The sequence below is a fragment of the Aulonocara stuartgranti genome, assembly GCF_965226115.1.
Source record: "Aulonocara stuartgranti genome assembly, chromosome: 12".
Classification (NCBI taxonomy): Eukaryota; Metazoa; Chordata; class Actinopteri; order Cichliformes; family Cichlidae; genus Aulonocara; species Aulonocara stuartgranti.
The window spans coordinates 17,555,550-17,583,122 of record NC_138948.1 but is presented as its reverse complement, the minus strand read 5'-3'; the positions used below and the strand labels follow the sequence as shown (position 1 = coordinate 17,583,122).

General features: G+C 38.8%; 1 protein-coding gene across 2 annotated transcripts in view; it reads left to right on the top strand.

Moving 5' to 3' along the window:
• Positions 1-27,573, top strand: part of LOC309719040 (netrin receptor UNC5C-like) — a 187,146-nt gene that overhangs the window by 123,261 nt on the left and 36,312 nt on the right. For both annotated transcript variants that reach the window (XM_082554813.1, XM_082554814.1), the window contains exon 4: positions 2,328-2,431. In XM_082554813.1, the coding sequence (XP_082410939.1) occupies positions 2,328-2,431 (104 nt within the window). The remainder of the gene's footprint in view (positions 1-2,327; positions 2,432-27,573) is intronic.

The window sequence follows — 27,573 nt, the reverse complement described above, 5'->3', positions numbered from 1 at the left end:
AAAAAATATGACTATATAATATGTTTAAAGAAGTCTTTGAAAAGTTGGCATTTTTTGTTCTTAGGGTTAAAAGAGTTGAGATTTTTAAGGCTCACCTAAGAGTTAAAAAGGCTTGCTCCCATTCATTTTCTTTTAAAGACATGTTTGAGTCATGAGAACAGAGACATAGTCAACGTTGGACTGATGATAAGGAGGTTTGGTGGATTACTGATTTTGTGAGAAATAAAGGACACAAATGAAGACTATACAGGGTGGTTTCATTTTTATTGGATGAGTTAATTAAGGCAACGTGGACATGAAAAAGACTTCAGACCAAGCAGATGGTTTTGGTGTTTAAAAAAAGGGAAAGTCTTGCTATTGCTGCCAACTTTTTTGGCTCTCATCTTTCAGCTCCCACCTGCCATCCCAACTTCCACCTTCTCTTTCTCCCCCTCCCATTTTGCCTTCTCTTTCACTCCTCCACCTTCCATGTCTTTTTAGCCACTGTAAGGTGAATGCTCTGATGAAATACCCAGAGAGTGACTCAGAGTCGATTGGTTCAGCATTAAAAAAATGTCCTGTCTAGTGTGTGGCTGTGTGTGTCCACAAATGGTGTACCACTGCTGACGGATAAGGTGATTAAGAGTACACCTGGGAACCAGGAAAGCAAAAGTATTCAAGGTTAACACACATAGACGTACATACAACATGGACACACACGCACGCACACACACACACACACACACTGCTCCGTCCTATGAAAGTTCTCTGTATGGTTTTAAAAAACTAAGGGCAGAGGACATATTAACTGCAAGTCTTTTTCCCCCAACCAACAAAGTGACTCTCAAACTTTTGAAAGTTAAAGAAAAGGTTTTTACCAGCTTGCCACAGCTAAATGAAGCCATGTTAGTAGTATTTAAAATATTATTAAAACACCAACATTACATTTCTCACTCCATTTTCTTAAGGTATGCAACAAAATAATCCATCACTCTGACTTGCTGAAATTATTTCAATTATTTAGACTATCATCCAGTTACAAATCTTGCTTTTATTTGCACTAAAGAGATGTGAATGTAAGTACTTTATTTAAAAAGTAATTTGCAGGAGAAAAAAAGCACATTGATGTTGCCATATTACACACTTTAGAAGTTACTGCACATCCAAAAGACTAGATGGAAAGATTAGTGGTCTCTTGCCTCATACTCCCACACCAACTCCATACATTCGTATGGAGAAATCCACTGCATTTGATCAGCACCATAAATAAAGTGACCTGCTAAGTCCTGCAATGCTGCCATCTATCTCGTGTTACAGCGTGCCTTTATGAGCTGTTTTCTGTGGCAGGCTAATTATTTTTACATGTGTTGAGCTCAACTTCGGGAAAGGGATACACGATTGCAGTATATCATAAGGCAGCAGACTAGGGAGGTGAGCAGAAAGGCAAACTGTACTTCCAATACATGAAACGAATCAGAGGGCAATGTTCAATTAAAAAAAAAACACACACACGCACAGACCAATATAGAAAAACTAGTGTTGGGTTTCCCAGAGCAGTGAGATTGTCTGAAAGTTCATAAAATTGTGTAACTCACTGTAAGAAATACGAGACCATAAAAAAGATCAAACATAAACTTTTAGTGTTTTTAATGTTTAATGTAAAGGATGCATTTTCTCTACCGTCCCCTTTGCCACAGTTCTGTTGTCCTGGTTCGTTGTCCTAAAGTCATCTACTCTGAGCTTTTTGGGTTTTTTTCCTTCTTCAAAATGAAAACGGCACAGTCCTTTCTGAAACATTCAGTGAAAGAACCAGCAGCACATTCCATGCTGCTTTGTAATGCTGTCATTTATAATGGCATGTGAACCATTAGCTTGAATCATTTATTGTCTTTGGCCTGTTGGAGATTCCTCAGCTTTCAGAAATCTGTATGGGAGGAAAGCAAGGTTAAACATTGTGCATTGCAGACTGGGTTTAATGTGTGAAGCTAAAGCGTTTGAAAGTATTCGGACCAGTGACTGTACTTGTTGCGTGTGTAAGTGTGTGGTTAGCTTTGTGCATCCTTGTGCAAACTAAGGTAACTAAGTGTTTTTTTCTTGTTGTGGACTGAAGAGTGTGAGAAGTCAGCTGATGTTTGCTGTCTTCAAACACCCCCACCTTCATAATTACTGTGTCATTATTAAGTCAAAATTAAGTAATGTCCCTGCTTTACACTGACAGAGCATTATCGCTAAAATGGTCTCCCTAACTGCTGAATCAGAGGAGGCTTTTTTGCCAGATGGCCTCGCATGATGTCTGGTTGACATTATAATTTGCCCCTAGGCATTAAGTTTCTTGTTTCTCTCCCCAGACCTGAAGAAGTCATTTGAACAAGAACCCCTGGGAAAAGAAGTATCTCTGGAGCAGGAAGTTCTGTTACAGTGTCGCCCTCCAGAGGGCATCCCAGCTGCTGAGGTATGTGCAGCGTAATCGCTAACTTCCACCTGAAGTGAATGTTAAGTAAGATGTGAGATTAGGAGGACTGCTAGAGCAGAACAAGGAAGTGACTGAAGAGAGGGGATGACAGAATGAAGACAACAATAGATGAAAAAGGTATAAAAATAGAAATCATCAAGTGGAAATAACTTTAAAGTGCCACTGAAAAGTCAGTTATTACTTACGTGACACTTCTTGAAATTGCCTGGAACTTTGAACGACAGACAGCAGAACTGAGTGGTTTGATGGGTGCGCGTGCTCCTTCACAGTCTGCAGTCGGTGGTTGAAGGCTGTGCTGAATAAAAATTTCTTGTGCCTTTTTGGCACATTTTGTTAAATTGATATTTTTTTACTATTACGAAGCCTAAATTTATAAGATTCAATATCTCCAAAACACAGCAGGGGTCAAGATAGCTTTCATTTGTAAATGTCTTCCATTGCAACTGGCATGGTGAATAAGCAGCGTTTAGTATTAAATGATTTGGTGTTTGTCATCCGACATGTTTGTATAAGATATTTTTTTGCGTTATCATGTCGAACTGCCACAGGGGAAATCAGGAGAACGGCCTAAATCCTAGTTTAACTGACAAGTTTCCGGTACGCCAAGGTAACAATAATCCCAAAACCTAAAGTTTAAGCTGAGAGTTAAGTGTCCCCAGAGAGCCAATTTGAGTACAGGATGTGAAAAAACTCCAGTGAATACAGAGGTTTAGTCTGTATTCCTGTACATTAGCATTTTTATTGCACGTTCTTTTACTGTACTTGAGTTCTGCGGGGGAAAAAAAGACTGAAAAATGGCCTGAATTCCTTTATTTGCACAGATACAATACAGGGTTTTTTTTAGCAGTAGTTTTCTTGGCTTTCTGAAGGTCTTTTAAAGATTTTTCTTTGGACGTTAGCTGTTTTGTCACTCAAAGCCTGGACCTCGACATTACTGAAGCAGTGTAGGACAGCCAGCAAACAAAACACTGCCAACACCCAACGAAAAGCTTTTGAATGTCCTTCATGAATTCCAGAGAAATATTCCTGAAGTTCCCAACTTTCAATGGAGGATGACTCATGACTTCTGTATTAGTTCTGTATAATGTATATAGCAGTGAAACCTGGACCAAAGTAAATTCGGATTCAGTAAACAACAAATAAATTAGACGATCTTTAACACTTGCCGTGCTCAAGACCAGCTATTCTATGAATACGTGTATTGCTAACACACACACATACTCTTACTTGCCTTTACTATGTGAGATAATATTGTGAGACTCGAGGATATTGTCAGCACATGTGTAATTTATTCACTCATCAAACGTGTCACACAGTAAACACCCACTTTGGAAGAGCCACACATGTCACTTCCACTACCGTAGCGTTGTAACTACAGTGGAGAACACCATTTACAATTCACATCATTCTTTGCTTCCCTGGTTTCATCTGGCTGTGTTCCCACCTCAATGGATAAATACATAATTTCATTTAGTTGGTCACTGGGGAAGAGGAGCACGGCACTCGGAGAAGGCTGTTGTACAGGATAAGGAGTGTCTGAATCAGGTTTCAATCCTTGGGGTTTGATAGTCGTTTTCAATTGCAGCTAAGTACACAGCTCCCCTGAGAGAGAAACTGAAGGAGAGGGAGTGAGGGAGGCACTTAGACAGACCAGCATACAAAGTGAGGGCGAGTGTGGCAGAAAGGCAGAGATGAAGGACGGGTGTCAAGAGAGATAATGATAGAGAAATGAGTGGTATGGAAGAAAGAAAAAAAACAGAGTGATCGTATTCTTCTGCTCCTAGAAATGAGTAATTCTTCTTTTGAGGGAAATCAAGAAAATAAATTTGTTGAGTTGTCACTTTAACAGTAGGAACCACAAAGGACATTTAAACATGAAGGCCCTTTCCACTCATTGTAGCTGACAGCAACACCAGCACATTAACATTGACAACTTTCTTCTTGGTAACCAAGCTCATCTCTAATGACACACGAGTACCCCTACCTTATCTGCATGTCATAGCACATTTTATCTTTTGACACCTAACACAACACATTCATGCACAGAGGCATACACTCATAAATCTCATGGCCACACACACACAATACACACACGTGGACTCTTGAAGCAATTTTTCCACTGTGTTCAATTTGCTACCTTTTCCCATTCTTTTTTCTGCTGTCATAATGGGATCTTGGAGCAAATGGATTGGTCTGTCTCCCCTGTCTGCTGAAGCTGATTAGAAGGATTTAGGTTTAAAACCTGCTGATGACCTCAGGTTGTAGCCCTGACTTTCTTTTTTTATCTTTTTTATCTGTTCTGACTTTCTATTCGTCTTTGTTCGTATCCTCTTTGCCATTCACATTCGCCATGTCCTCTTTTGCCTGTCAAATTCTTATATACATACATCCACAATTTTTTCCCTTTAAGTGACAGTTCTTGTTACTGATGTCCTGTGACCTCTCTAAAAATGTTTTAATATAAGTTGACAACTGCTGTAAAGTTGTCAGTGCGACGGGGTTACGTGATAGCCACATTTTAACGCCCAGCTGGTATTGCATGGCTGTCAACATGCAGGACCCGACTCCTTGACCTTCCCCCGCTCAAAATAAACTCAAATTTAAGATTAATATTAATCAAGTCAGTACATGATTATATAGAGAGTCACCTAAACATTAGGACAAATATGTGTGCAGATACAGCATTGGAATGCACACACACAAAGTATTATGGGACATATACGAAGAAAGAGATTAGCCAGTGATCATTTTAACTGCTGCCTGACGGCTAGCCTTGAGAGGTCAGGGTCAACCTAATCCGAGAGTGGAAAGAAAATGTCTGTACACCGCTGCGCTATTACAACCTTTTCACATTTCTCTGACAGTACTGCTCTTGTCAACAGTTAGTCTCCTCTACATGTTTTTTTCTCCTCTCTTTCACTCTAAAGCTCCCATTTGAAGCATTGTGAATTCCTTGAGACACATCTAAATCTCTTTAGACTGTGATAGAAAGCCTTTAAAAGCTGATGGAAAGCTACTGGAATCAGCGAGGAGGGTTCAGCAGTTCAACAGGAAAGGCTTTACGGACACAGACAGTAAATTCAGGAAAATCGTAACAGGTGCAGCACAAGGTTCAATGAAAAGCGCTTCCAGTGTAATTCACATTTTTCTGTATCTAAAACTAGAGCGTGGAGTCATCAGCAAAGTTTCTTGCTGGTGAAATTAAGCAGCTATTTCAAATAAAAACCTGAGGCACTGAGTGGTTCATACAAAGGTTTTTCGCAGAGGTCGTTGTCTTGAAACATGAAAGGGTTGGAGTGACCCCAAAGGCCAGGCAAAGCCAGTTGACTGCACATAGCAGGTGGGGATATGAATTAGTGTGTGTGTGTGTGAATATTTGTGTGTTTGCCTGTCTGCGTCTGTCTCAGTGTGAGTGATTACCCCAGCTGCAGTGAAATAAACACATCAGTGTGTGGTGACAGGCCCTCCATGTGTCCATCCCTAACACACACACACACACACATACATATGTGCACACAAACACACACACACACGTCAGACAGTAACTGTATATGCTTTTGGAGCATTGTCAAATTCCCATCACATTCTTAACCACTCAATCTGCACCCTAAATAAGTCAGAGCTATTCACAGGGATAATAGCTTACCACCTACCTCTGCATTTGTGGGTGTAACTTTTTACCTTGCAGAAAATAATTTATGAATAAAGTTGTCAATTTAAATTTTCACTGAGATTTTATTAAATAAAATATTGTGCTGCATTTACATCAACCATATATTTCATTACCTTGTTTATTTATTTACTGTTCACTATGGCATCGTGGGGCATTATTTACCCTCTTCCATGACATTTGAATTCAAGCTCCATATCATGCCAAAGTTCTCCCTACTAAAGTGTCCTTGAGCAAAATACACAGACAGCTGGCATCACCCAGGTTGTTGTTTTAGCTTATCACAGCCAGCAACAGAAAGGAGACGTTTTACCTTCAGGCATAACCTACTCCTTCCCGAGAGGTAGCTGGGACATTCGTGGTATACAGATGTGTTTGTGTGAAACCAGGAGGCAAAGCTTTCACACACATATATGCATACACACACACACGACGCACACAAACACACAGGCATCTGGTTCCTAACTTCTTTTGCAATGACCGTCAATGTCGTTTTCTTTGGGGGGGGGGGTTTGTGAAGGACTTGCTGCGTTAACCAATGTGGAATAACTCTAGACATGCATTTGTGCAATAACCCGTCTGTGTGTGTGTGTGTGTGTGTGTGTGTGTGTGTGTGTGTGTGTGTGTGTGTGTGTGTGTGTGTGTGTGTGTATGCGTGCACGGTGTGTAACTTTGTGACATAAATCACAGCAGACTTTTCTGTCAGAAGGCATCAGTGGCGTGGTGTGGCCAAAATGCTTATGGCTACCTCATTCTCACACTCGTACTGTACACAGACACAAGTCCATTTCGGGCCCCGCAGTGGCCATTTGTTAACGTGTCACATGATGACGTTTACTAGCAGAATCTTTCCCGAGGTTATAGCTGTGGTGTTGGTGGAGTGCTTTTAAATGGACAGAGAAGGTGACAGTGTGAAATAAGACATGCTCTTATCCTGTCCAGAGGTGGAAGATCTCTTTTCCTTTTGCTTTCTTGATGTCATTCTGGGGCCTTTTTTTTACCTAAATGGTGCAAGATCAACTCTTTGTAAGCTATGACTAAGTCTAAAAATGAATTTATCAGTAAAATATCCCTGCTTCTTGCATCAGATTGTCCATGAAAATGAATTTATACAGCGATTCATGCTGTAATATGTAATAGAGAAATAAAAGCAGACATGACTGGCACTTTTTACTTGTGTATTTTTTTGATTAATAGCATTGGATGAACATGACATTTCCTTACATTAAAAAAAAAAGAAGAAGAAAAAATGACCTGACCACTATACCAGAACAATGAAAGTCATTTTCATTGTGGCTGTTCTCTGGGGAAACACGTGTGCATGACAGACTGTGTGCGTGCCTCTGTGTGCGTGTTTTGTTGTGCACAAAAACAATTTATGTAATGCTGCCTCCCCAATAGATCCTTACCTTAATCCTCTTTGAGCTAGAATAGTAAGTCCCATGGCTCATCTCCCATCACATTTTACCTTGATCCTCAACCTCTGTCAGAAATCATCACCGTAATCCTCAGATTAGTCAGCAATCGTTTTTTTTTTATTCTGACGACCTAGGTGAATTATTGAAATGGTGTTAAGATTATTAAAATGCTGCTGTGATGATCTATCATTGCGCAGTAATATCTAAATGGGGAAAATGAGCAAGAGCACCATTCGTCTTGTTTTGGCGGTCCATGTAATGTAGTTGGATGTTGGTAATGCCGAGAGGGATTATGATCATCATCTAATGATGTATGGATTCTTACACGTGAATGGACAAATGGAAGAAGATACACATAGACATACATAATATGCTTTATCTGTTATGCTCCTTAACTGAATGTATAGCACAATAAGTCTATATAGGTCTACAAGTCTTTTATAATCATTTTGTATTTTATTTTTTAAAAAATGTCACAACTGAATACAAATCCACACTCACAGAAAAGAGAATATATACATCCAGTGTAAGCTGTGATTCGGAGCCTTGGGAGGCTGCTCATCCAGTGATAAGCTGTGTCAGTAAATGCAGGCGTTAGTCAGATCCCACTCCAAAGGCAGCAGACTGTGCAGAACTGAGGAAAAATGTGACTTTTCCATTGCTAAACCTCAGCATCGCTTATCAGACTCCCTCTGTGCTATTCTGTTGACTACTCTCTGCTTTTATGCAGTTTTAAAATTAGTTTATCTCTGGCTTGTTTTCTCAGTTCATTTCCATTTGGTTCCAATCGCTGGTTCTAACTAGACCTTGAGATGCTAATATACAGCATTTTCTTCACAAAATATACTGCAAACAAATTGTTTTGGTTTTTTTTTAAAACATTCTTTCAGCTTTTCTTCCTTTTCCTGCATTTGAGTTCATTTCGGCGCGCACGGACTGTCGCCAGATTGTGACTGGAACTGTTTTATAAAAATACGAAACCACAATGTTTATCTTGGCTTTTTTCGCACAACGTTTAGACTTGTGCTCTTTCAGCTCTCAGAGTGACTGTACTGTAACTATAAGCATTTACAGTATATTTGTCCGTCATCTGGGCCATTTACGGAAACTATCAATCAACATTCAAATAGTCAAGCTTCTCATTAGGTACAGCAACTCTATATTTTGCTTTTGACAACTTAACCTGCATCTTTTTCTCCCCCCTTAGTGAGTACAGGAAGTATGCGGGCCAGCAATGTAGTTATAGCTCCATGTGGTCTGAGGTTTGAGTCTTTTTGAATCTGGGACTTGTATGTATGGTACCAAAGGTTGAGGAGAGGACATAATGAAGGCTTTTGTGTAGATCCCTCCACATATCTCAGAATAGGAAAACCACCTCTCTTATTTCTTTACCTCTCCAAACGCTTTAGCTAACAGTAAACTCATTTAAAAAACAACAACAATTGACTATTTTCGATTCATTTACTCTATTTCTTAGAAAATCTCTAAGATTTTCCCATCTCTGGTTTCTCATCTCTGTTATTTTGCTATTATGCCTTGCTGTTTTGTCAGTGTCTGCCACTTTTGTTATTCTGTCTGAATTTCTGTTTTTGTCTCTTTAATGCTTCCAACAGCTTTTGTTGACTCTCTTGTACTCTCTTTTCACTTTGTCTCTCTCTGTCACTATCACAGTCTCTCAGTCTTCCTCATGCACCCTGTCTTTCTTGACATAGTTCGAGACAAAGCTGTGGATTGATGGTAGCATGACAGTCTAGAGTGTACTGCATTGTCAGACAGCTACCCATGCTGCCCTCGGCAATCCTTGACAGTGTTGTCATGGATGAATGAACACACAGTTTTGACACGGGGTGCAACGGTGTCAAGTAACAAAACTCTCTTCTGTTCTGTCAAGTTTTATAAGTTGTTAGACCTTGTAAGTTTTCAAGACCACAGAAAACTTTTACACTTGTAAAGTTGCTCACATGAATCCATAACATCTACAAAAGGGTTCTAGTCATTGCCATAAATATTTAATGAACATGAAATCATTTAGGACCTAAAAATACTTCTCAGTCTTGCTGCTTGGAAAAGTTGTCAGATAATTTTATGTACTTAACTACAAGAGCAATTGGGATGGTAAATTCCTCAGTTGGGACTTAAGCTGGAAAACACTTAATAAGCCACGGCTTTAAATAATTGCTACCAATTAATTGCTTTTTACTTGCATAACTATTCAGTTAAGTAGTCTTGTGAGTTACTAAAGGGGGTCATTGTCAGTGCACTTCATATGTTTTCCTTTTTTTTATGTATTATAAATTCATCTTCTCATGAAATAGCAATTATCATTAGATGATGACTGTGTAATCATTATAAGAAAATATCATTTGCAAAGATTCATGATCTGAAGCTGCCTGATTGTCTAAAACTGCAGTGACCCTTTAATATTATTTGTATGTTTAATGGTGTTAAATCGAATATAAATACATTTTTTCTCAACTTTATTAACATGACACTTCTCACACATTAACTAATCAAACACTATGCCAAGATGCTTGTGGCATAATCCATGGTTTCCTGGTGTCAGAAGAAGGTGCCAGATTACTGCCCTTAGAGAAAGAGTGCTTCTATGCTTCTTCAGGATCCCATAAAGAAAAAAACTGTAGCCCATAACAACATCTGCTCCTTGTTTTTAGATTAAAATCACTGCTTCATTTTGAATGGCAGCTTTTGGAAAAATGTACCTTCAAAGACGGAGTATTGACAAACCTTATTATTCTTCTAAAATGTTCTTTTCAATGGCTAGACTCACTTGTTTTCATAGGAACAATATTATATCCATCTGTTCATATAACTTTGGCAAACGTGCATGGAATGAGTCATGACTTTGCTAAGTCAATTATGTGTTCATGTATTATCAATTAAAAGGTAACATTCTAGTGGCTGTTTGTAGAAAAAAATATTGTCAAGCCTTTTAGAAAGCCAACATTAGTCATTGCAAACTGAGAGAAATGATGATAAATCTCTGGCATTGAAGTCAAATACATTCATTACCTCTATTAAACTGTGTATGTATGAAATCTGTATGTAATTAAAAACGGTTATTGTATTTAATATCGAATTTTTTCCAGACAAAGGCAGCCAGGCAAATACGCCATTTTCCCACTCTACGCATCCATCAACAAAATCCAACACAAATAACGGAAAGGCCTCTAATTGCTCAGCTGACCAGGCTAATAAAACAAAGCTGATTTTGTTACTTGGTGGTTTTAATAACACTGGAGAGCTGGAGAGTCAATTAAAAAGGATTAGCATGCCCCCAATCAGCTCAGAGCCTCTTCATGCTTTAATGATTATAGAGTGTCATCAGTACTCCTACACTGCACAGTGAATCAGCTTTGACATCCGCATACAAACACTTTGCTGTAAAAGTTTGAAAAGTGTTAGCTTCCCACTTGTAACATGTACTGCCCATGTACACATCCACACACATTTCTTTTTTATATATCTACACAGACTCCCTTTGTTAGGTACCTGCTTTCGGTATGCGCAACTATTAAAAGCCAAACGATACAATGGTAAGAGTTAAAAAAAACCTCGGTTTTCCTAATTAAATACATCTTCAGCTTTTAGTTTGTCACTTTTAAACACTACCTTAACCATGCAGCCATCCACCTTCTAAGACTATGAACTGCTCACTCGCCTGAGTATAAAAGAGCTTGAGGAGTTAACTTCTGAGTCAGACACTACAGGTGTACACTAAAGTGCATAAATAAGTTTGGAATGTACATTTCCCCTAGTATTTATGTCATCTATATTTCTTTCTCCATGTCTCTCCCTCTCTGCATCTTGCTTCCTTTCACCTTCCTTTGCATTCCCCACTCTTTCGTCTTCTGTTGTTCTGAAGTACTTAGTAAAGGGGGGGGAGAAGCAAAATACATCACTGTCCAGAGATATAAAGCAGTAGAGACACAGCTACAGAGAGCTTCGACACTTTTGCTGCACTGACCCATAACCATGCACGGGGCTGTTCTATAATTTAGCAACCTGTCAATCAGTTGAGCAGTGACTCACAGCAACCAGAATAGTCGGTTAGATGCTACACTGCCTTTAAAGACTTGAGAAACCTCTGTAATCTCACCTAATGCAACTGCTCTTCTGTGAAACGTTTGTTGTGGTAAACAAAATGTATCTATTTTTTTCCATTTTATCAACGTATGCGTGCGACTATCTGTTTTTCTATTTAAATAATTGTTTGAAATATGAATGAGAATCCATCAATCTGTGAGGAACACCCAGCTGTTTAAATAAATAAATGAAGGCGTCGACCATGCGACTGCGGTCAAGCAGTCAGGCAGTTGTGTTCTTGCATATTATGACAGCTTGAATCTGTGTCACCATATTTCATATAGCTGCTATAAAAGTGTGTGCTGCAGAGTCGCTCTAGAATTATATTTCCTTGTGGCATTCTGGTTTTGCAGATGAGACAGGAACAAAAAGTACAGCATCTGGTATTGAAACGCAGGAGAGAACGACTCTAATCTTTTTTAATTTCCTAACTCTCAGTTCCTCTATGGCAAGTTAAATTGTTACCTTTTGAACTTTAGATTTTTGGAGGTTTTGATTCTGATTCCAGCTGTTACTAGGTCAGCATCTGTTTGGGGAAATGTTCCCTTGACTGTGTCTGAGCTGTTGAGTAGATTTGGATGTTTTTCGTCTTGCCTCTTCGTCTAATGATTTGAGCCCAGGGTCTCATTTCAGCTTTCCATCCCCTAACACTCTCACCCAAAACTGTCATCTCTGAATTTCCGCCTTGCCTTCAACTGCTATTACTGCTATCACAGGTCCCATACATTTTCTTTTCCTAAGAGGTCTTGGAGTAGTTTTCTCCTGATTCGGCTGTGTAATATTTTTGAATTCTTTTTTCTTTTGTTTGTTTCAATTGCAGCTACTAGATATAGTACTTTTTCCACTAATGGCCTACCTGTGTTTGCAAAATTCAAAGTTCAAGCTTTGCACACTCACATTCCTGGTGGATATATATATATATTTTTGGCTTCCAAAATAGTTGTAATGTTACAAATTCTATGTTCTTATGTGCTTCTCCTTCATTTTTGAACTGCACTTTCAAGTCACTGACCTTCTCTTCTGCTTCCTTCACTTTTTGCACATCTTTTTCCCATTTATTCGCCAACCACCTGGACCGAGTCTCAAAAGAGCAACCCATCCATCAATCCTCCATTGTGGTAGTCTATCCACTGTATGTAATGTCTGTTTCTTCTTTTGCTTAGAGAGATAGGTTAGGAAAGCTAGCGCTGAGAGGAATTACTGGTGGATTTTATACACTCATGCACATTTAAATACCTTTGTTTTTCTTTTCTTTTTTTGTTGTCAGTTTTTGATTTAAGGAGAAATATGCTTTTGCTTTTACCCTTTTTCTCTTTGCCTCGTCTCTTCCCATGCATTCCTCTCATGATTTTTATTTCTCTTATGTTCTCCAAATTGTTGGGCCTAATGGATTACCACTGTATATCTTCACCAACTGGTCCTCCACTCCCTTTTCTACTCATTTACCACCCAGTCTCTTTCTTCTCCCCCTCATCTTTCTTTCCCTAATTGTGGCCAGACCATATAAAATTCTAAATCACACTGTCCCTCTCGTAGCCTCCCTTACCTCCTCATCACCTTTTTGTTTTTTCTTTTCATTCCATTCTCCTCCACGGGCGCCCTTTCTTCCTTCCTCTCTCGCTGCCTCTCCCTATTTGTTGACAGTGCCGGTTTAGCTTTAATGGATCACCCATAGGTATCTCCTCTTAGCCTGCTTTCCCCATTTCCTCCTCCTCCACCGGCATAATCACGGCCTCCCCTAACTCTCTATCTTTTCCTCCCTCACCGTTGCCGTGGAAATACCTTTTCTTTATCCGGCCCTCTCTTGAGATTGTTCCCCATCCATCTTTTCCTCCCTCTGTCTCTCTCCACACTTGAATGTTGACATGAGAGGGTGAGTCTAATAGATCACTGTGAAGCATCTGCACCTGTGTTAAATCTCAGCGGTAACACATAATGTGTGTGCAGGTGTGTGTGTGTGTCTGCGTGTGCATGTGTGCATGTGTGCGCTCTGGAGAAGCCGATGCAAGCTTTTTGTTCAGCACATCTGTGACCTCCTTTAGTGCTGAGCAACTTCCTTTTTTGCCTCTCCTACATATCACCTGCTTCTACCTGCTTCCCCCTATTGTCCTGTTCTTTCTGCCACTCATAAGGTTACGTGTCTGAATGTGAACAGATTAGTTGCATTACTTCAGTTTTGAGGGATAACGCAGTAGTAAAAAGCACATGTATTAAATATTGCTAATAGACAAATAATTGTGAATTTATTCAAAGTACAATAATTAGAGAAATACTGGTAACATGCAAAATTCTGATGTATGATTTGCACGTCAAGCATCGTTTACTGAGTGTGTACCGTTTTGCACAAGAGCATTAGTTCATAGAGCGGCCTCTGTAGGCCTGTCCCAGTCACACTGGGTGTCCGCCTGTGTCCCAATTCTGTCTGTGAGGGACACCTTGGAGAGTACTCAGCTATTCCTCACACTAATGCACATGGAGTTATTTTTTTCCTCTCCTATATGTACTTTTCCTCAAAGCCCAAGTCCATGTATTTTCTAGTCTTAGAGCTCTTTTAAAAATGTAAACCAAGTTGTCTCTTTTTATGTACAATGCTTTGTAGAATTCTCAGACTGTGTATGATGTGATCACAAAATGATTGATGTGTGACTTTGACTAAAAAACAAAAAACAGGTTTAAATTTGGCTACAACCACTTTTGTCATAATCACCTTATGCAAACACCTCTCCCAGCACTCCTTTCATTGTTGTTATTCTTTGTCACAGCAGCGACTGTTCAACTAGAAAAAACAAAGTATAAAAACAAAATCATGGTAGATGTGTTTAAATGCAGTTGCATATTTTTGCTGGACTGATGTTAAAAAACAAACATTTTTTACACGTTGACTATTAAAACAATTGATCAAAACACTGTAGAAATCTATCATATCAAGTCTTTGCAGTAACCTTAAGGGTAAACCTGTGTAAACTGCCTTATTCATATATATATATATACCCCTAATTAATGTGTCTTTTGCTTACAGCATAGTAGAAAAATTACCAGGAGATAGAAATGTGTTCCTGTTTAATTTTTTTAACAGATTAAACAGAAACACAAAAACAAACAACAAAATAAACACAAATAATTTAAAACTGAATTTTATCAAAGGTGTCTTTCAGATCATCATGTGTGATGATCGCTGATGGCGACCCAGTTATGTCACTTTGGTTAATTGGGTCTTTGTGTCACTTGCCTGCATCTTCTTAATTAAGCTGTCAGAGCCTCTGAAATTCCATGTTGGCATGCATGTATACAGTACACGCCCACACACACACAGAGACACACACAAACATTTCACTTGCTTGCATGCCATGTAGCAATATAGTGACCTAATATTAACCTGCGCAATCTGGCCATTCCTGGCATGTATTGCACTGGTTTGTGACTGTAGTTAATTCCCCACAGAAGAACTGGACAGCAGGATTTTCCTAATCACCTCCCAAGTGTAGTTGGGATGTAGACACAATTACCAGGACACGTGGCCAATTATAACAATAACATGAAATAGGGCAGATATTCTGTAGGCGACAGATTGTAATATAATCAACATAATTCAGTGACAGTCACTGTCACTACAACATTTCTGGTATTGTGTTTGGCATCTTTATCTAGCACATTGTCTTTGACTGTTGGTGGGTTTGGTTATGTCTGCTTACTACACTTTTTTTCTCAAAAACAAAGTCTATATTTAAAAAACAAAACCTTAAAATTCATGTTTATTGGCATGTGTTGGTTATATATACATAGTATTATAGATTTGGCATGTCATTTTTATACTGTTAAAAATAAAAAGGTTTAAATTATTAGAAAACCATTGCATTCATTTTTATTTTCATTGGAAACAGAATTTGTTTCCTTTTTTTTCATAAGTATTTGGCTTAAAGTATCATATAAGATCTTTAGTTAATATTTGAAACCAAGATTAGCTTGTATGTTGAATTCTGAATGAATGAATGAACAGACCAACCAAGTGTGCTTTGTATCGACTGGAGACAAAACTGAAGACAGAGATGGTCCAGCAGAGTGCCCTTTTCAACAGAGTATTACAAACAATTGTTATATTTAAAGCTACAATTGTTATATTTAAAGCTACAATTGTTATATTTAAAGCTACATTCGTGTGTCCAATTACTTTTGGATATCTGAAAGTAGGTAATGTGTATAAAAATGGTTAGCGGCATAATTACAAAAAGCAGTCATTCTTCAGATACTTAAGGACTTAACTGCAGTGGAGATGGGAGCGAGGTCAGTTTGTCCAGACTTTTTATTGGCACCAAAATGTGGCCATTTGTATTTGTTAGAAAGTTACAAATTATCAGATAAAGCAAAGCCAATAAATTAAACAACAGAAGGAAAATGAACACACTCAGACACACACACTGTCTGCTCTGTGCAAATTTGCTTAACCTTGATTGTCCAAATCAATGGCTACTACTTTTACACTTAAGTGGTAAAGTTAGAACGCTTAGATATATAACAGGTCGATTGCAAAGACTACTTAGATGTTCAGGAAGGAAAAAACAGTTTAATGTGAAAGCTTTCAAATGGAGAGCATAAAGCAAATGCATAGACTGAGTACTATATATATATATATATGCAAACATATATGTTTGCACAAATGCCTGGTGTACCATATCAAACAATTTGTAGTGTTACTGTAAGTAGTGATCTCCAAATCAATTTGCAGATGTTCACATGCTGAATGATGGCCATGGATAGCAGCTTCAGCTATTGTCTACCTATGAGCACAGTGAGTGAACGCAAACTCCCAGGTGCATCATGGTAGTTTCATTTAATCCATTTAGACAGTGATTTCACTTGAAGTGCCATCTTTATTTGATTCTAAAGAAAACATTCCAGGACAAATTATTTTAGTCTTTTTTCCACTCCATGACTGTTACGCTTTTGTAATTGTTTGAAACAACAAAGTCTTTTTCTTCATCTTAACACAATGAGTTAATTGTTTTGTCTAATATCAAAACACACACACACACACACACACACACACACACACTTAGACTCACACTCACAGACAGTCTTCACCATATTCAAGCGCGCTGTTGGATTAAATTTCTATTAGCTTTCCTCGATTGAGTTTGAAGATTGTTGATTAGCCAGTAATAGCCTTTGTTACTGCACTAATGAATAGCTTGATTACTATTCTACTAAGCTACACATCAGGACCCAGGTTGGCGCTTGTGTAGGTGTGTGTGGCATCTGCTGGTATTATCGTCTGATAAACACACACAGACAGTTATAGCCAATTGTCTGGGTTTGTGTCAAGAAAGCTTATGGCAGCAGGAGAGAAAGATAGATGGTCTGCTTTGCCAGCACACATCTCTCATTGTCTCTCTCTCTGCTGTATCCCTCACTTCATCTGTGTCTTTGCCTCTCAATATGTGTCATCACACCTGCTCTTTTTTTCTCCTTCCTACTGTCACTCTGTTGTCTTATTCTTCATTCCTGCTTCCCTTCCCTCCACCTCTGTCTTCCCTGACCCTCTTTCACTTGCACTCTTTTTCTTTCTTTCCTTCGTTCTTAGATGTCCTCCTTTCCTCTCTTGTTTATTTCCACTGATTAGAGCGACTGGGCTCTTGAGGACTAAGTTGGCGTGCGTGTGGCTTTGTTAAATGTCTGTGAGAGCATATGGGCATATGTGAGTGTTTGATAATGGAAACAGGCATGGTAATTACAGAGATGGCTCTATAGATGCCAAACAGAGCCAGTAATAATGAGTGTGGCACATCTGGTTGTAATGTGTCAGTGTGTCTATCTGAGTGTGTGTACTGGCTGGGGGTTGAGTGGGAAAGGGCAGTCAGACAGCTGGAGTTATATATGCTTCACCAAAGATACAAATAAGCATTTTTTGCGACAGGCATACCTTTCAAATGTCACCAAGGCATCGCGCAGACATGCCTTGATGACATTTGAAAGAGAGAGAGAGAGTGATTAAAGGTCATACAAGTTCCTTATAAAAGCAGCAAGTACTCAGCATCTATAGGAACTGGGTATGTTAGTGTACTTTCAGATTCCAGCCTTGGACACGAAGTCATACCAGTATTTATGTCACATCAAATCCTATTCTGAAATTACACATACCACATACAATACAAAACTTAACATAGCTTCTGGCTCTGTAAAGTGTAGCGAATGCGTACCTTAAACTTGCATTCTTGTTAAAGGTCATCGGAGGGGCATAGCTGTGGTTGCCAAAAATATTTTAAAAGTCTTGTACAAGCTAATTGGAAAACGGCCCTTGCTCTACCTTTATAAGTGCATTGTTGCCTAGTTTATGGTCTCTTTCACGATGTTGGGGCATATATTTTGATTGTTCCGAATGTCAGTTCAGTTCGATTTGATTTATTTATAAAGCATCAAATCACAACAATAGTCACCTCAAGGCAATTTATATTGTAAGGTAAAGTCTTCACAATAATGGAGAGGAAACCCCAACAATCAGATGGCCCTTATGGGCAAGCACTTGGCGACAGTAGAAAGGAAAAACTCCCTTTTAACAGGAAAGAACCTCCAGCAGAACCAGGGTCATGGAGGGGCGACCATGTGCTATGAACCACTGGGAGGGAGTGGAGGGAGACGGGACAAAAGACACACCGTGGACAAATTTAATAATGTCTAATGATTAAATGCAGCGTGATGTATAAACACATAGTGAGCTGGAAAAATAAATGAGTGAAGAAGAAATACTCATTGCATCATGGGAAGCCCCCCAGCACTCTAGGCCTATTGTAGAATATCTAAAGGAGGATTCAGCTGATCCAGACTATCTAGAAAGTAGAAGCCAAACTGGGAGCTTTGTCCACAGAAGATTGGCCTGACAGCTGAAGGCTCTGCCTCCCATTTTACTTTTAAGTACTCAAATAAACCAGCAGTCTAAGAGTGAAGTGCTCTGTTGGGGTGATGTAGTACTATGAGGTCTTTAAGATTAGATGGAGCCTAATTATTTAAAGCCTTTTATGTGAGTAAAAAGATTATAAATTCAATTCTGGATTTAACAGGGAGCCAGTCAAGAGAAGCAAGTATGGGAGAAATCTGCTGTCTCTTTGTAGTCCCTGTCAGTACTCTCGCTGCAGCATTTTTGGATCAACTTAAGGCTTTTCAGGGAGTTTTTAGAACAAACTGGTAATAATGAATTACAGTAGTCCAGCCTAGAAGTAATAAATGCATAAACTATTTTTTCATCATCACTCCGAGACGTGATGTTCCTAATTTTAGAGATATTGTGCCAAAGTATTATCCGTGATATGCTCTTTAGCTAATGACTTGAGATTGTCAGGAACGTGCAGTTTCACTTTCATACGGATATGTTAATACATGGTAATGCAAATGCACAGCAAAGACACTGTGGATAATGTCTACAGAAACCAAGAAATAAAGCTATTTCAGGCCATTCACCAATAGACTGTTTTTGGCAGCATTTTTTTTTTTCACTTACAAATATCACTTACCTTTAGTAGAAAATAAATCATCCCTTGTGTTTTTGATTAAGTACAAACTGGAGGCACTTGGTTAATATCAAAATCATCTGACCATAACTAAAATTATCATCTTTCCTAGACTAAAGTAATTTAGTCCACACATAGTATACAGTTTCCAAATCACATACATCTGTGTCCTGCACTTAAATAGACAAAACCAAAGCACAACATATGATATCAAATGTTCTCACTTGGAATAATCCTGCCTGGAATCCACTGTGAATATCGTTGCTGTGTGGGAAGAAACTGGAACAACTGAAGGAAACTCTTGCAGATGCGGGGAGAACATGTAAGCTTGAGGTGACAGGGCTAAACTCTGAAGAGCAATCTTCATGAATGTCTCTTTACTGTCTCTTTCCACTGACACCCAACACCCCAGTGGAAATGAAGCCTCCTGGAACAGGTGTAGTGTGGGTTTGGATTGTTAAAACATGGAAATCGAATGCATATTTAGTTCCCACCCACACATAGGTAGGGTAATCACTATTAGAGCTCTTTAACCCACTCACATAAGGACCCAGATAATATAAGTAATCAAGGGGATAATCCTCAGCGATGAACATACATATTAACACTTCGGCATTTCACAGACACATCCAAACACACACACACACACACACGGGCTCACACATGCACGGCGTACAGCTTGATTTCCGTGATTTGACTGCAGAATCAGGTTGTAATTTAACTAGCCAATTTTGTATTCTGTCATACTCTCATTGTGCTTATTGTGCATAGATGTGTTTTTGGCTGTTCCTATTTTGAAAAATGAATGTTGTGATTCAGTGGCAGATTCTACCCATAGACCTTGTATCACTAAGCTGTTATCAGCTCCCTTATGAGACTCTTTGTAGTGGCTCTACAAAGCATGTCATATTTTAGCATTTGCCATAGATACTCTTTGTTTTGTTATCTTACTTCTTGCTCTGTGGTCTGCCATTTATTTTGCTTTTGCAAGATTTATACTGTTTCTTTTTGTGACACAATATGACTATGATGTTCCTGCTTTGCTTTTCAAAACATGCTGCACTACAGTGTAACAAAAGGCAATATATATCTCTCTCCCTTTATGCCTTGGCCTACTTTTATCTTTCATAGCATACAGGCACGTCTTTGTTCCACTGCCAAAGAAAGATGCATATCTTAATAGATTGTCATTAAATGCAATGCATTTACCTTTTCTCCTGTTTTGATTTGTTTTTAAGTTAGAAAACAGCTGAAAGTATTTGCATATTTAGATATGCTCACTCCCCAGTACAGCAATATCTATCACCACAAGTGGGTGCGTTAGTGAGAGCCAGGGAAATGCAAACCTGCTTTTATCTGGTAGTCTTGCTCACAGTGTATACCTGTAGCCAAACCAATGTCAGTCTTTAGCTCCAAACGGCAAGAAAACAGGAACAAAGTGAGTGTGTAATTGTTCAGACAAAGCCTTTATCCTTTCAACGAAGAAGCCCTTTTGATTTCTTTGTCTAAAGAAAAAAGAATGGACTCTTGCTGAACTTTTTTTTCTTTTAATCCTGTTACAGTTGAAACGGAGGGCATTGTTACAGCTTGTGTTTGCAAGCGTATCAAACGGTGCCTTCTGACACACTCAGGTTGTGTTTGTGATCACACTCAGAAACACTGGAAATATTTTCACACTTGCATGTATAATCACACATTTCATGTTTATGCTGATAAAAAAAACTTGTGTAAAAAAAGCCAAAATGTAACTCACAGGTAACTTTGCAGCTGGGCTTATTACATATGTATTTTGTAGGAGTTTCACTTTATGACCATAAAAATATGGGACAAAAACACTTAAAAGAACCAGAGAAAAGTGATTTTACTAAGCTTTGCAGCAAACACTTTATTGAACTGAATTTAAAAAAAAAAGAAAAATCTTATTTTGCGCCTGAAATGGTTATAATAGCTGTCACTAGGCAGGTTCATTTATTTGGAATAAGAAGGGGAGAGTTTTATCAGTGTGAGTGCATACTTGGTGTGACTGGTTTTCTCAAAGCTGTAAACAAGGTGCCAAAACATTGGTTGTATCCTGTTAGTCTTACTGGTGCTCAGTAATACTGTTTTTTTGTTTTGTTGTTTTTTGGGGGGGTTTTTGAGGGCAAAATCTAGATGAACTCCAGCTGGAGCATCGGGGAGAGAAGAATCTCAATATAAAACACATTCAAGGATGCATATTTTTTGTCCCTTTTTACAGTGGGCTGATTGATTTGCTAGTTTTTAGTCACACTTCTACACAGAAAGGTGCCTCAAGGGTTGTTTGAACCTTTTCTCTGCAGTGACCACACAGACCACTTTAATTTCCTTCTCTAGTGTCGGGCCAGTAACATCATACTGAAATGTTTGTCAAAATGCAGCTATTGCTATGACTGAGTGTCTAAAGTGTTGCATGAGTGCATGAATCTTACAATGTTGACTTGCATATCTCCAGCCTCATACTGTACATCGCAGTAACATTAACGCATGGGCGTGCGAGCTTAGAGCTAAATAATGTTTTTGTATTCTTCTACACATCAGTATTGATCCCACAGATTTATAGACACACCATCCAGCAGAATTCCTAACAGAAGACTTTGTCTATAAATAAAATAAATGTATCAATTCTCATTTATTTAAATTGCCATGCTCTTAAAGCCTGCACTGTAACATTTTTGTTAGTAGATTACTCGCTCTCTCACCTTGTCTGCTCTTTCAAATTAGTATATGTATATGTTAGGGGTGCAACGATACACAAAATTCACGGTTCGGTTCGATACTTTGGTGTCACGGTTCGATATTTTTTCGATACAAAATAAAATGTTCATGCCTTTTTAATTTGTCATTTATTAAAATTATAAATATATATTTTAACTCAAAAGTACAGTTTTTAAATTTAACCCTAACCCTTGTGCGTGTTTTTTATTTTGACAGCGAATGCGCACCTGCGGACCACTTATGTGCAGCCCTGGTTATTTAGCTCATCATATCGCAGCCACAGAAATTATTTTGGCCATGAAACCATAAAGCTGCACTTTCTTTTTGCCTTATAGTCTGATTTGTCATAACTTGGAGCTTTTCTTTGGCTGTCACTTCTTCACCCTGACCTGTCTTATTTGGCTCAGCAGAACTAAAATATATATACTGCTGCTTTTACACACGCACTCACATAAGCTCAGCGATTCTCTGCGCGATCAACCTCTCACATGTTTAAGCTTGCTGCGGGAGATTTCACTTGTCATGTTTGCGTAGTAAGCTAACGATTAATAAGACAATGTCAGAGGAATTGGTGCGCAAATTATCATCACTCACCAATCAGTGCTGTCGCTCTCTATACACAGTTCACGCGATTGCAAAGTGAAAGCAAAAAAACAAGCGCAAATTCAAACGCGATTTCAATATGTCACATATTGACAGTGGCTCACCGATGCCAATGACATAATTACCCAGCTACATTTCCGAAAGAATGCAAAAGCATTGACATATATTTTTCCTTCCTACAATAGCCGGACGGGCAGGGCAGAGATAAATTTTGGTAGCCCGACTGGAAAAATCGCTAGCCCCAGGACATCGGGCTAGCGATTTTGCGAGCCCTGTATCTGATTGAGGAATCACTCATCTTTGGAAAAGAGAGTTTATTACAGAGAAATGGCTCTTTCCAAAATAAAAGCTATACTATCCGCTTCTTCTGGGCTATATTCTCAGCAGCATATTAAACATATCAGGTCCCCATAAGGAGAATCATGTGCTAACGGCTGTCTAAATGACTCGGGTAAAGTTTGTAGCATGCTTGTTGTTTTTGTCTTTGCACTAGGATGATGTCGGCGTAAATGTGCAGTCATATTCGTTGTGTTCCCACTAGTGCTTTCAGGTTAACCTCGTTAAAATGACCTTAACGCCACAACACGGCAAATCTCCGTTAACGAGCTACCCCTGATAGCCCCGTGCATGGGGCTAGACGGCCAACACGTTAACGAGCTAACTGCGCTAACACACTAGCTCCCACCCATGTAATTGAGCATTGCGTGGCACATCCAACATACTGTTTTACTTTAGTCCATGACGCGCTTACCTTCAGGGTCATACGTCACATGAAAACCAAAATAATTCCAAATGCCAGATCTGAATGAGGGTGGGAGAGGTTCAATTTGCCATGTTGCAAGGAGAGCTTAACTTCTGTCTCGCTAGCTTGCCCTGCGCTCTTCCTTCTGACTATGCTGTCTGTGTGGAGCGCTCAGTGGATCTGCGCTCGACAGTGCAGCCTAGGCGGAGTAGTCGAACGCAGATTCACTGAGCACTCCACACAGACAGCATCGTCAGAAGAAAAGTTGATAAAATAAATTACAAATGTTGTATTGTTCGATACATATGCGTACCGAACCGAAAGCACTGTATCGAACGGTTCAATATCGATACGAATATCGTTGCACCCCTAGTATATGTATATGTAAGCTAATTTGCACTCTTCTTGGCAGAATGCTGGTCATCACTGGAACAAACTATCTGCGTCTTTGTTTATAAATCAGTGCGCTGTGCACTCCCATCAGCGCTTTTTTGTGATCTCATCACACCAATCTGCCTCATTTAGTGAATTTGGCCATAATAGTTGGGATTAGGTAAGTAGCATTCATGGTTAGAGTAGGAAATAATCAATGTAAGTCAATACAATGTCCTCTTATGTGACAGAAACACCACTTTGTGTGCATGTGCACGCATGCGATTGTGTGGGAGAGAGATGAGGGTCTAAAGTTTTGCTCGATTGGATGTGTGCGCGGGGGAGCACGGGGGGCTGGGGGGGACGAGATAAGAAGAGAAGGCTTGAGTGAAAATTGGGGAAAAAGAAAGTTTAAAAATGAGGTGTCAATTCTAGTGTTTCATCTGGGCAAGATAAAAGAACAAAGAGAAATCAGTTCAATGTTAACTTTGACGCTCGGAACCTTTGATTCACTCACAATAATTACACTGAGACAGGTAAGCGTGCATAAACACATACTTGCACAGGCCTTGAGATTTTGCTAATCTATTTAAACACTTCGGCGTACACTATTCAGTTCAATTCATAAAATTGAGATATTAACTCAGTCTTGCAGCCACATACATTATAGAACACTTTGTGCACAAATGTAGCTGTGCTCACAGTATGAGGTCAGGAACCAAAGAGCTGCATTTACTTCTCTGCACATTAGCATAATGAACATCCGTTAAGAGATTTTGTTGAACACTAGACAGCCCTGCTAAAATATGATTACAATGTTGTGCAACAACAGATGTCAGATTACAAAACATGATAAAATAAAAAAAAAATATGACCGAGGAAAAACACAATTTTTTTTTTCCCCCTAACTACTTGTGGTGTCGTTGCTAAAATATTCATGACATTTAAAACATTGTCAGGTACTTAACAACAGTGGCTGTGCAAGGAGGGCTAAAAATGTATTTAAAATGTGAGAGAAATTAGCAGGCAGTTTTGACATCCTGTTTTATACTGGCTTAACAACACAAGAATGATTAAATGCCACAAACGCGTCTAGGTTGTCCATCCATGTATAAAAAAATTGCTTGGTCTTTCAGACCATCCAAAGAAAAATTAACATTAGACATGAATTCTGCCAGGCATCAGTTCATGCCCTAAGGATGAAGCCCACTTGGGTCATGCAGCAAGACAGTGATCCTAAACACACCAGCAAGTCCACCTCTGAACAACTCAAAAACTCTCCAGTCTGACCAAATTAAAGCAATTCCTGCACAGAGAAGGAGTAAAAGACTATCAGCTATCACAAAGACTTAATTGCAGTTGTTGTTGCCATTACTTTTTCACGCATGACTAGGAAGGTTTGAACAGCATTTTGCATTTACTCGGCGTTTCCTCATCTGATATTAAAGTTTGCTTTTTGACTGAAAACTTTTAATTAATACCAATATGGAAAAACTAAGAATCGGGAAAGGAACAAATACGTTTTCTCAGAACTATATCCATATATTTGAATTGTTCTACCACTCTTCTTCCAGTAACTTAAGCTCCACATTCAGTTAACCTGGGCGACCTTCTATTTGTAACTTGTTAGTTCTGGAGTTCTGTGCATGATGAGTAAAAACAAGAAAACCTTATTGTTAATAGTACGTGTTTTCTGGCATTGCACCGTTTGCCTTAAAGCTGAGGAGATGTTAGCATTTTTATTAAGCATCTATATTTGTTATCCTCTGATATACTCTGTATACATCTCCCTGTCCATAGATGCAGAGTGCTCGCTTACTCAGTGCAAAGTTTAATGGAACACAATCACCAAAAACCTCTGCAGGTCTAGCTGTCACTGTACTGTTGCCTTAAATGTTTTATTTCATTATGAATTTCCTCTACTTGTATTTTATATAAATATAACTTAATGTAAAAGAAAAGGTCACTATAAACAGCATTCAGCATTCCACTGCTTTTTTTCTGTCTATATTTAATTTGTCCATTTCTCTTGTTTTACCGGCTGCACTGAAATTGTAGCAAGCTAGAGTGAGAGAGCCTGTTTGTACGGGTTGTGAGCTTTAGTGTTACAATGCACTGAAAGCCACCGTGGACTTTGACGACGCCTGAAGACTGACGCGTGTTAGACTGATGTGTGCTCTGTTGGCTTCAGACAAAGAGACCACATGTGGTGGCTATTCTACCACTGCCACTGCATCATTAGCCACAGCTGGTGTAAGACTGTGTGCATGTGTGTGAATTGCAAAGGGTGGCTGATTGGATCAAACCAACCTCAAGGGAGAATGTGTATTTGTTATTTTAACTCTCGCCCCCACGTCACCTGTCTCTCTTGGTTTACCCACACGCATTCACATGCTTCCGCTCCTATTCTGTTTCTTTTCTATAAAGTGTGTGCATGTTAGATTAACATGAATGCAAGAGGAAAAAAGAAAAATTAAATTAAAAAAAAACATTCCATTGGATCATCTGGGAAATTTCAGCGTAGCAGTAAATTATAAGTATTACATGAGCATCCAAAGCACCACGAGAGACTATTTTTGTAATACAGTGAACAAGAGACTAGTTTTACCAAAAACAGTGTTACATTTGTTTGCTTAATGCCATATTTTATTCATTTTAAGCGTCCACGCTGTCTAATGGCATGTGTTGGTGATGGCTAATTTGTTGATCCAGGTTTTCAAACTCATTTCCACACACAACCCAGTATGATCTCAAGTGGGCCAGACCAGCAAAATCACTGCATAATATCCTACAAAAAGAAATGCTTCCCTTTCTTTTACTGTGCAGAAAACATTGATGAACAGCTTGACATGTCTTGAGAAAATAAATGTCTTTCAGACAATTTATTTTTCCCCACGTTTAATAAATCTGTCATTATAAAGAAACGCTGCTGTCTTAACTTAAAAAAACACATTAGTGGGACTTTTGGCACCGCTGTCTTACTTCAGTGTGGTATGGCAGGGCACGGGCAATTTCTTTGTCAGGAAAAAACTGACACTGATTCAAAACTGTGGCTCAGATGAAATTACCACTGTCACAGCACGCTCCATTCATAATGGCATTACAACAGAATTTTTCCTAGTGCAGGATACAAAGAAAATATAAATATATAAAAGAATTCGTGTTTGGACCATTTACTGGAATAGTTCTGCATATTATACACATGTATGTATATATATACATGTTCTACAGTAGATCATAACTATTTTACTTAACTATTTCATGATTTGGTTTGTATTGCATTACATTAAGTCTATTGAATAATTTGCATCTCTTGTGGCAATGCTTCAAAATAAGTCATAGTCAAATCATTGCTTCCTGTGACCACAGCACTTCTTATATCATAAATAAAAAGAGATCCAAATAGTCTGTTTTATGCTGCAAATGTAATTTCTATTGGTTTTTTCCTTTGCGCAGAAAAGAACACATTGTTTTATACCTTTACAGTATGAGGATAAGCTTATCGTCTGACTGTAAATAAATGTTTTTGTTCCTTTGGCTTAGTCTTTTTCTCTGTATAACCTTTATGTTGTAATGGAAGCTGAAAGGTCACACAGCATCTCACTTAAGATTGAGAATTCACAGCTACATTGCACCCCATGACCAAAGAGTACTACTGAATCTGATTCAGAACTGGGTGGAAAAACTGAGAATAACAGTGGAGAGTGAGTAAACGGCAAACTGAAGAATAACAATGAATTTCCTCTTTTCTGCATCTGAGATATCCATTTCCTAATGAGAAGGGAGGAGGAAATTAAACAACATGAATTAAACAACACAGCTTGGACATTTATGTGCCTGCCATAAAGCTTGGACAGGCTGAATTTATGAGGGTTTGGTCCAGTAAATACAGCACTCGGGAAATCTGATTAGGCTCATAAATAGAATAGTTTCCCGCTGTCCTACCCTTCACCCAAAGTACCTTTCGAAAGCATATGTTT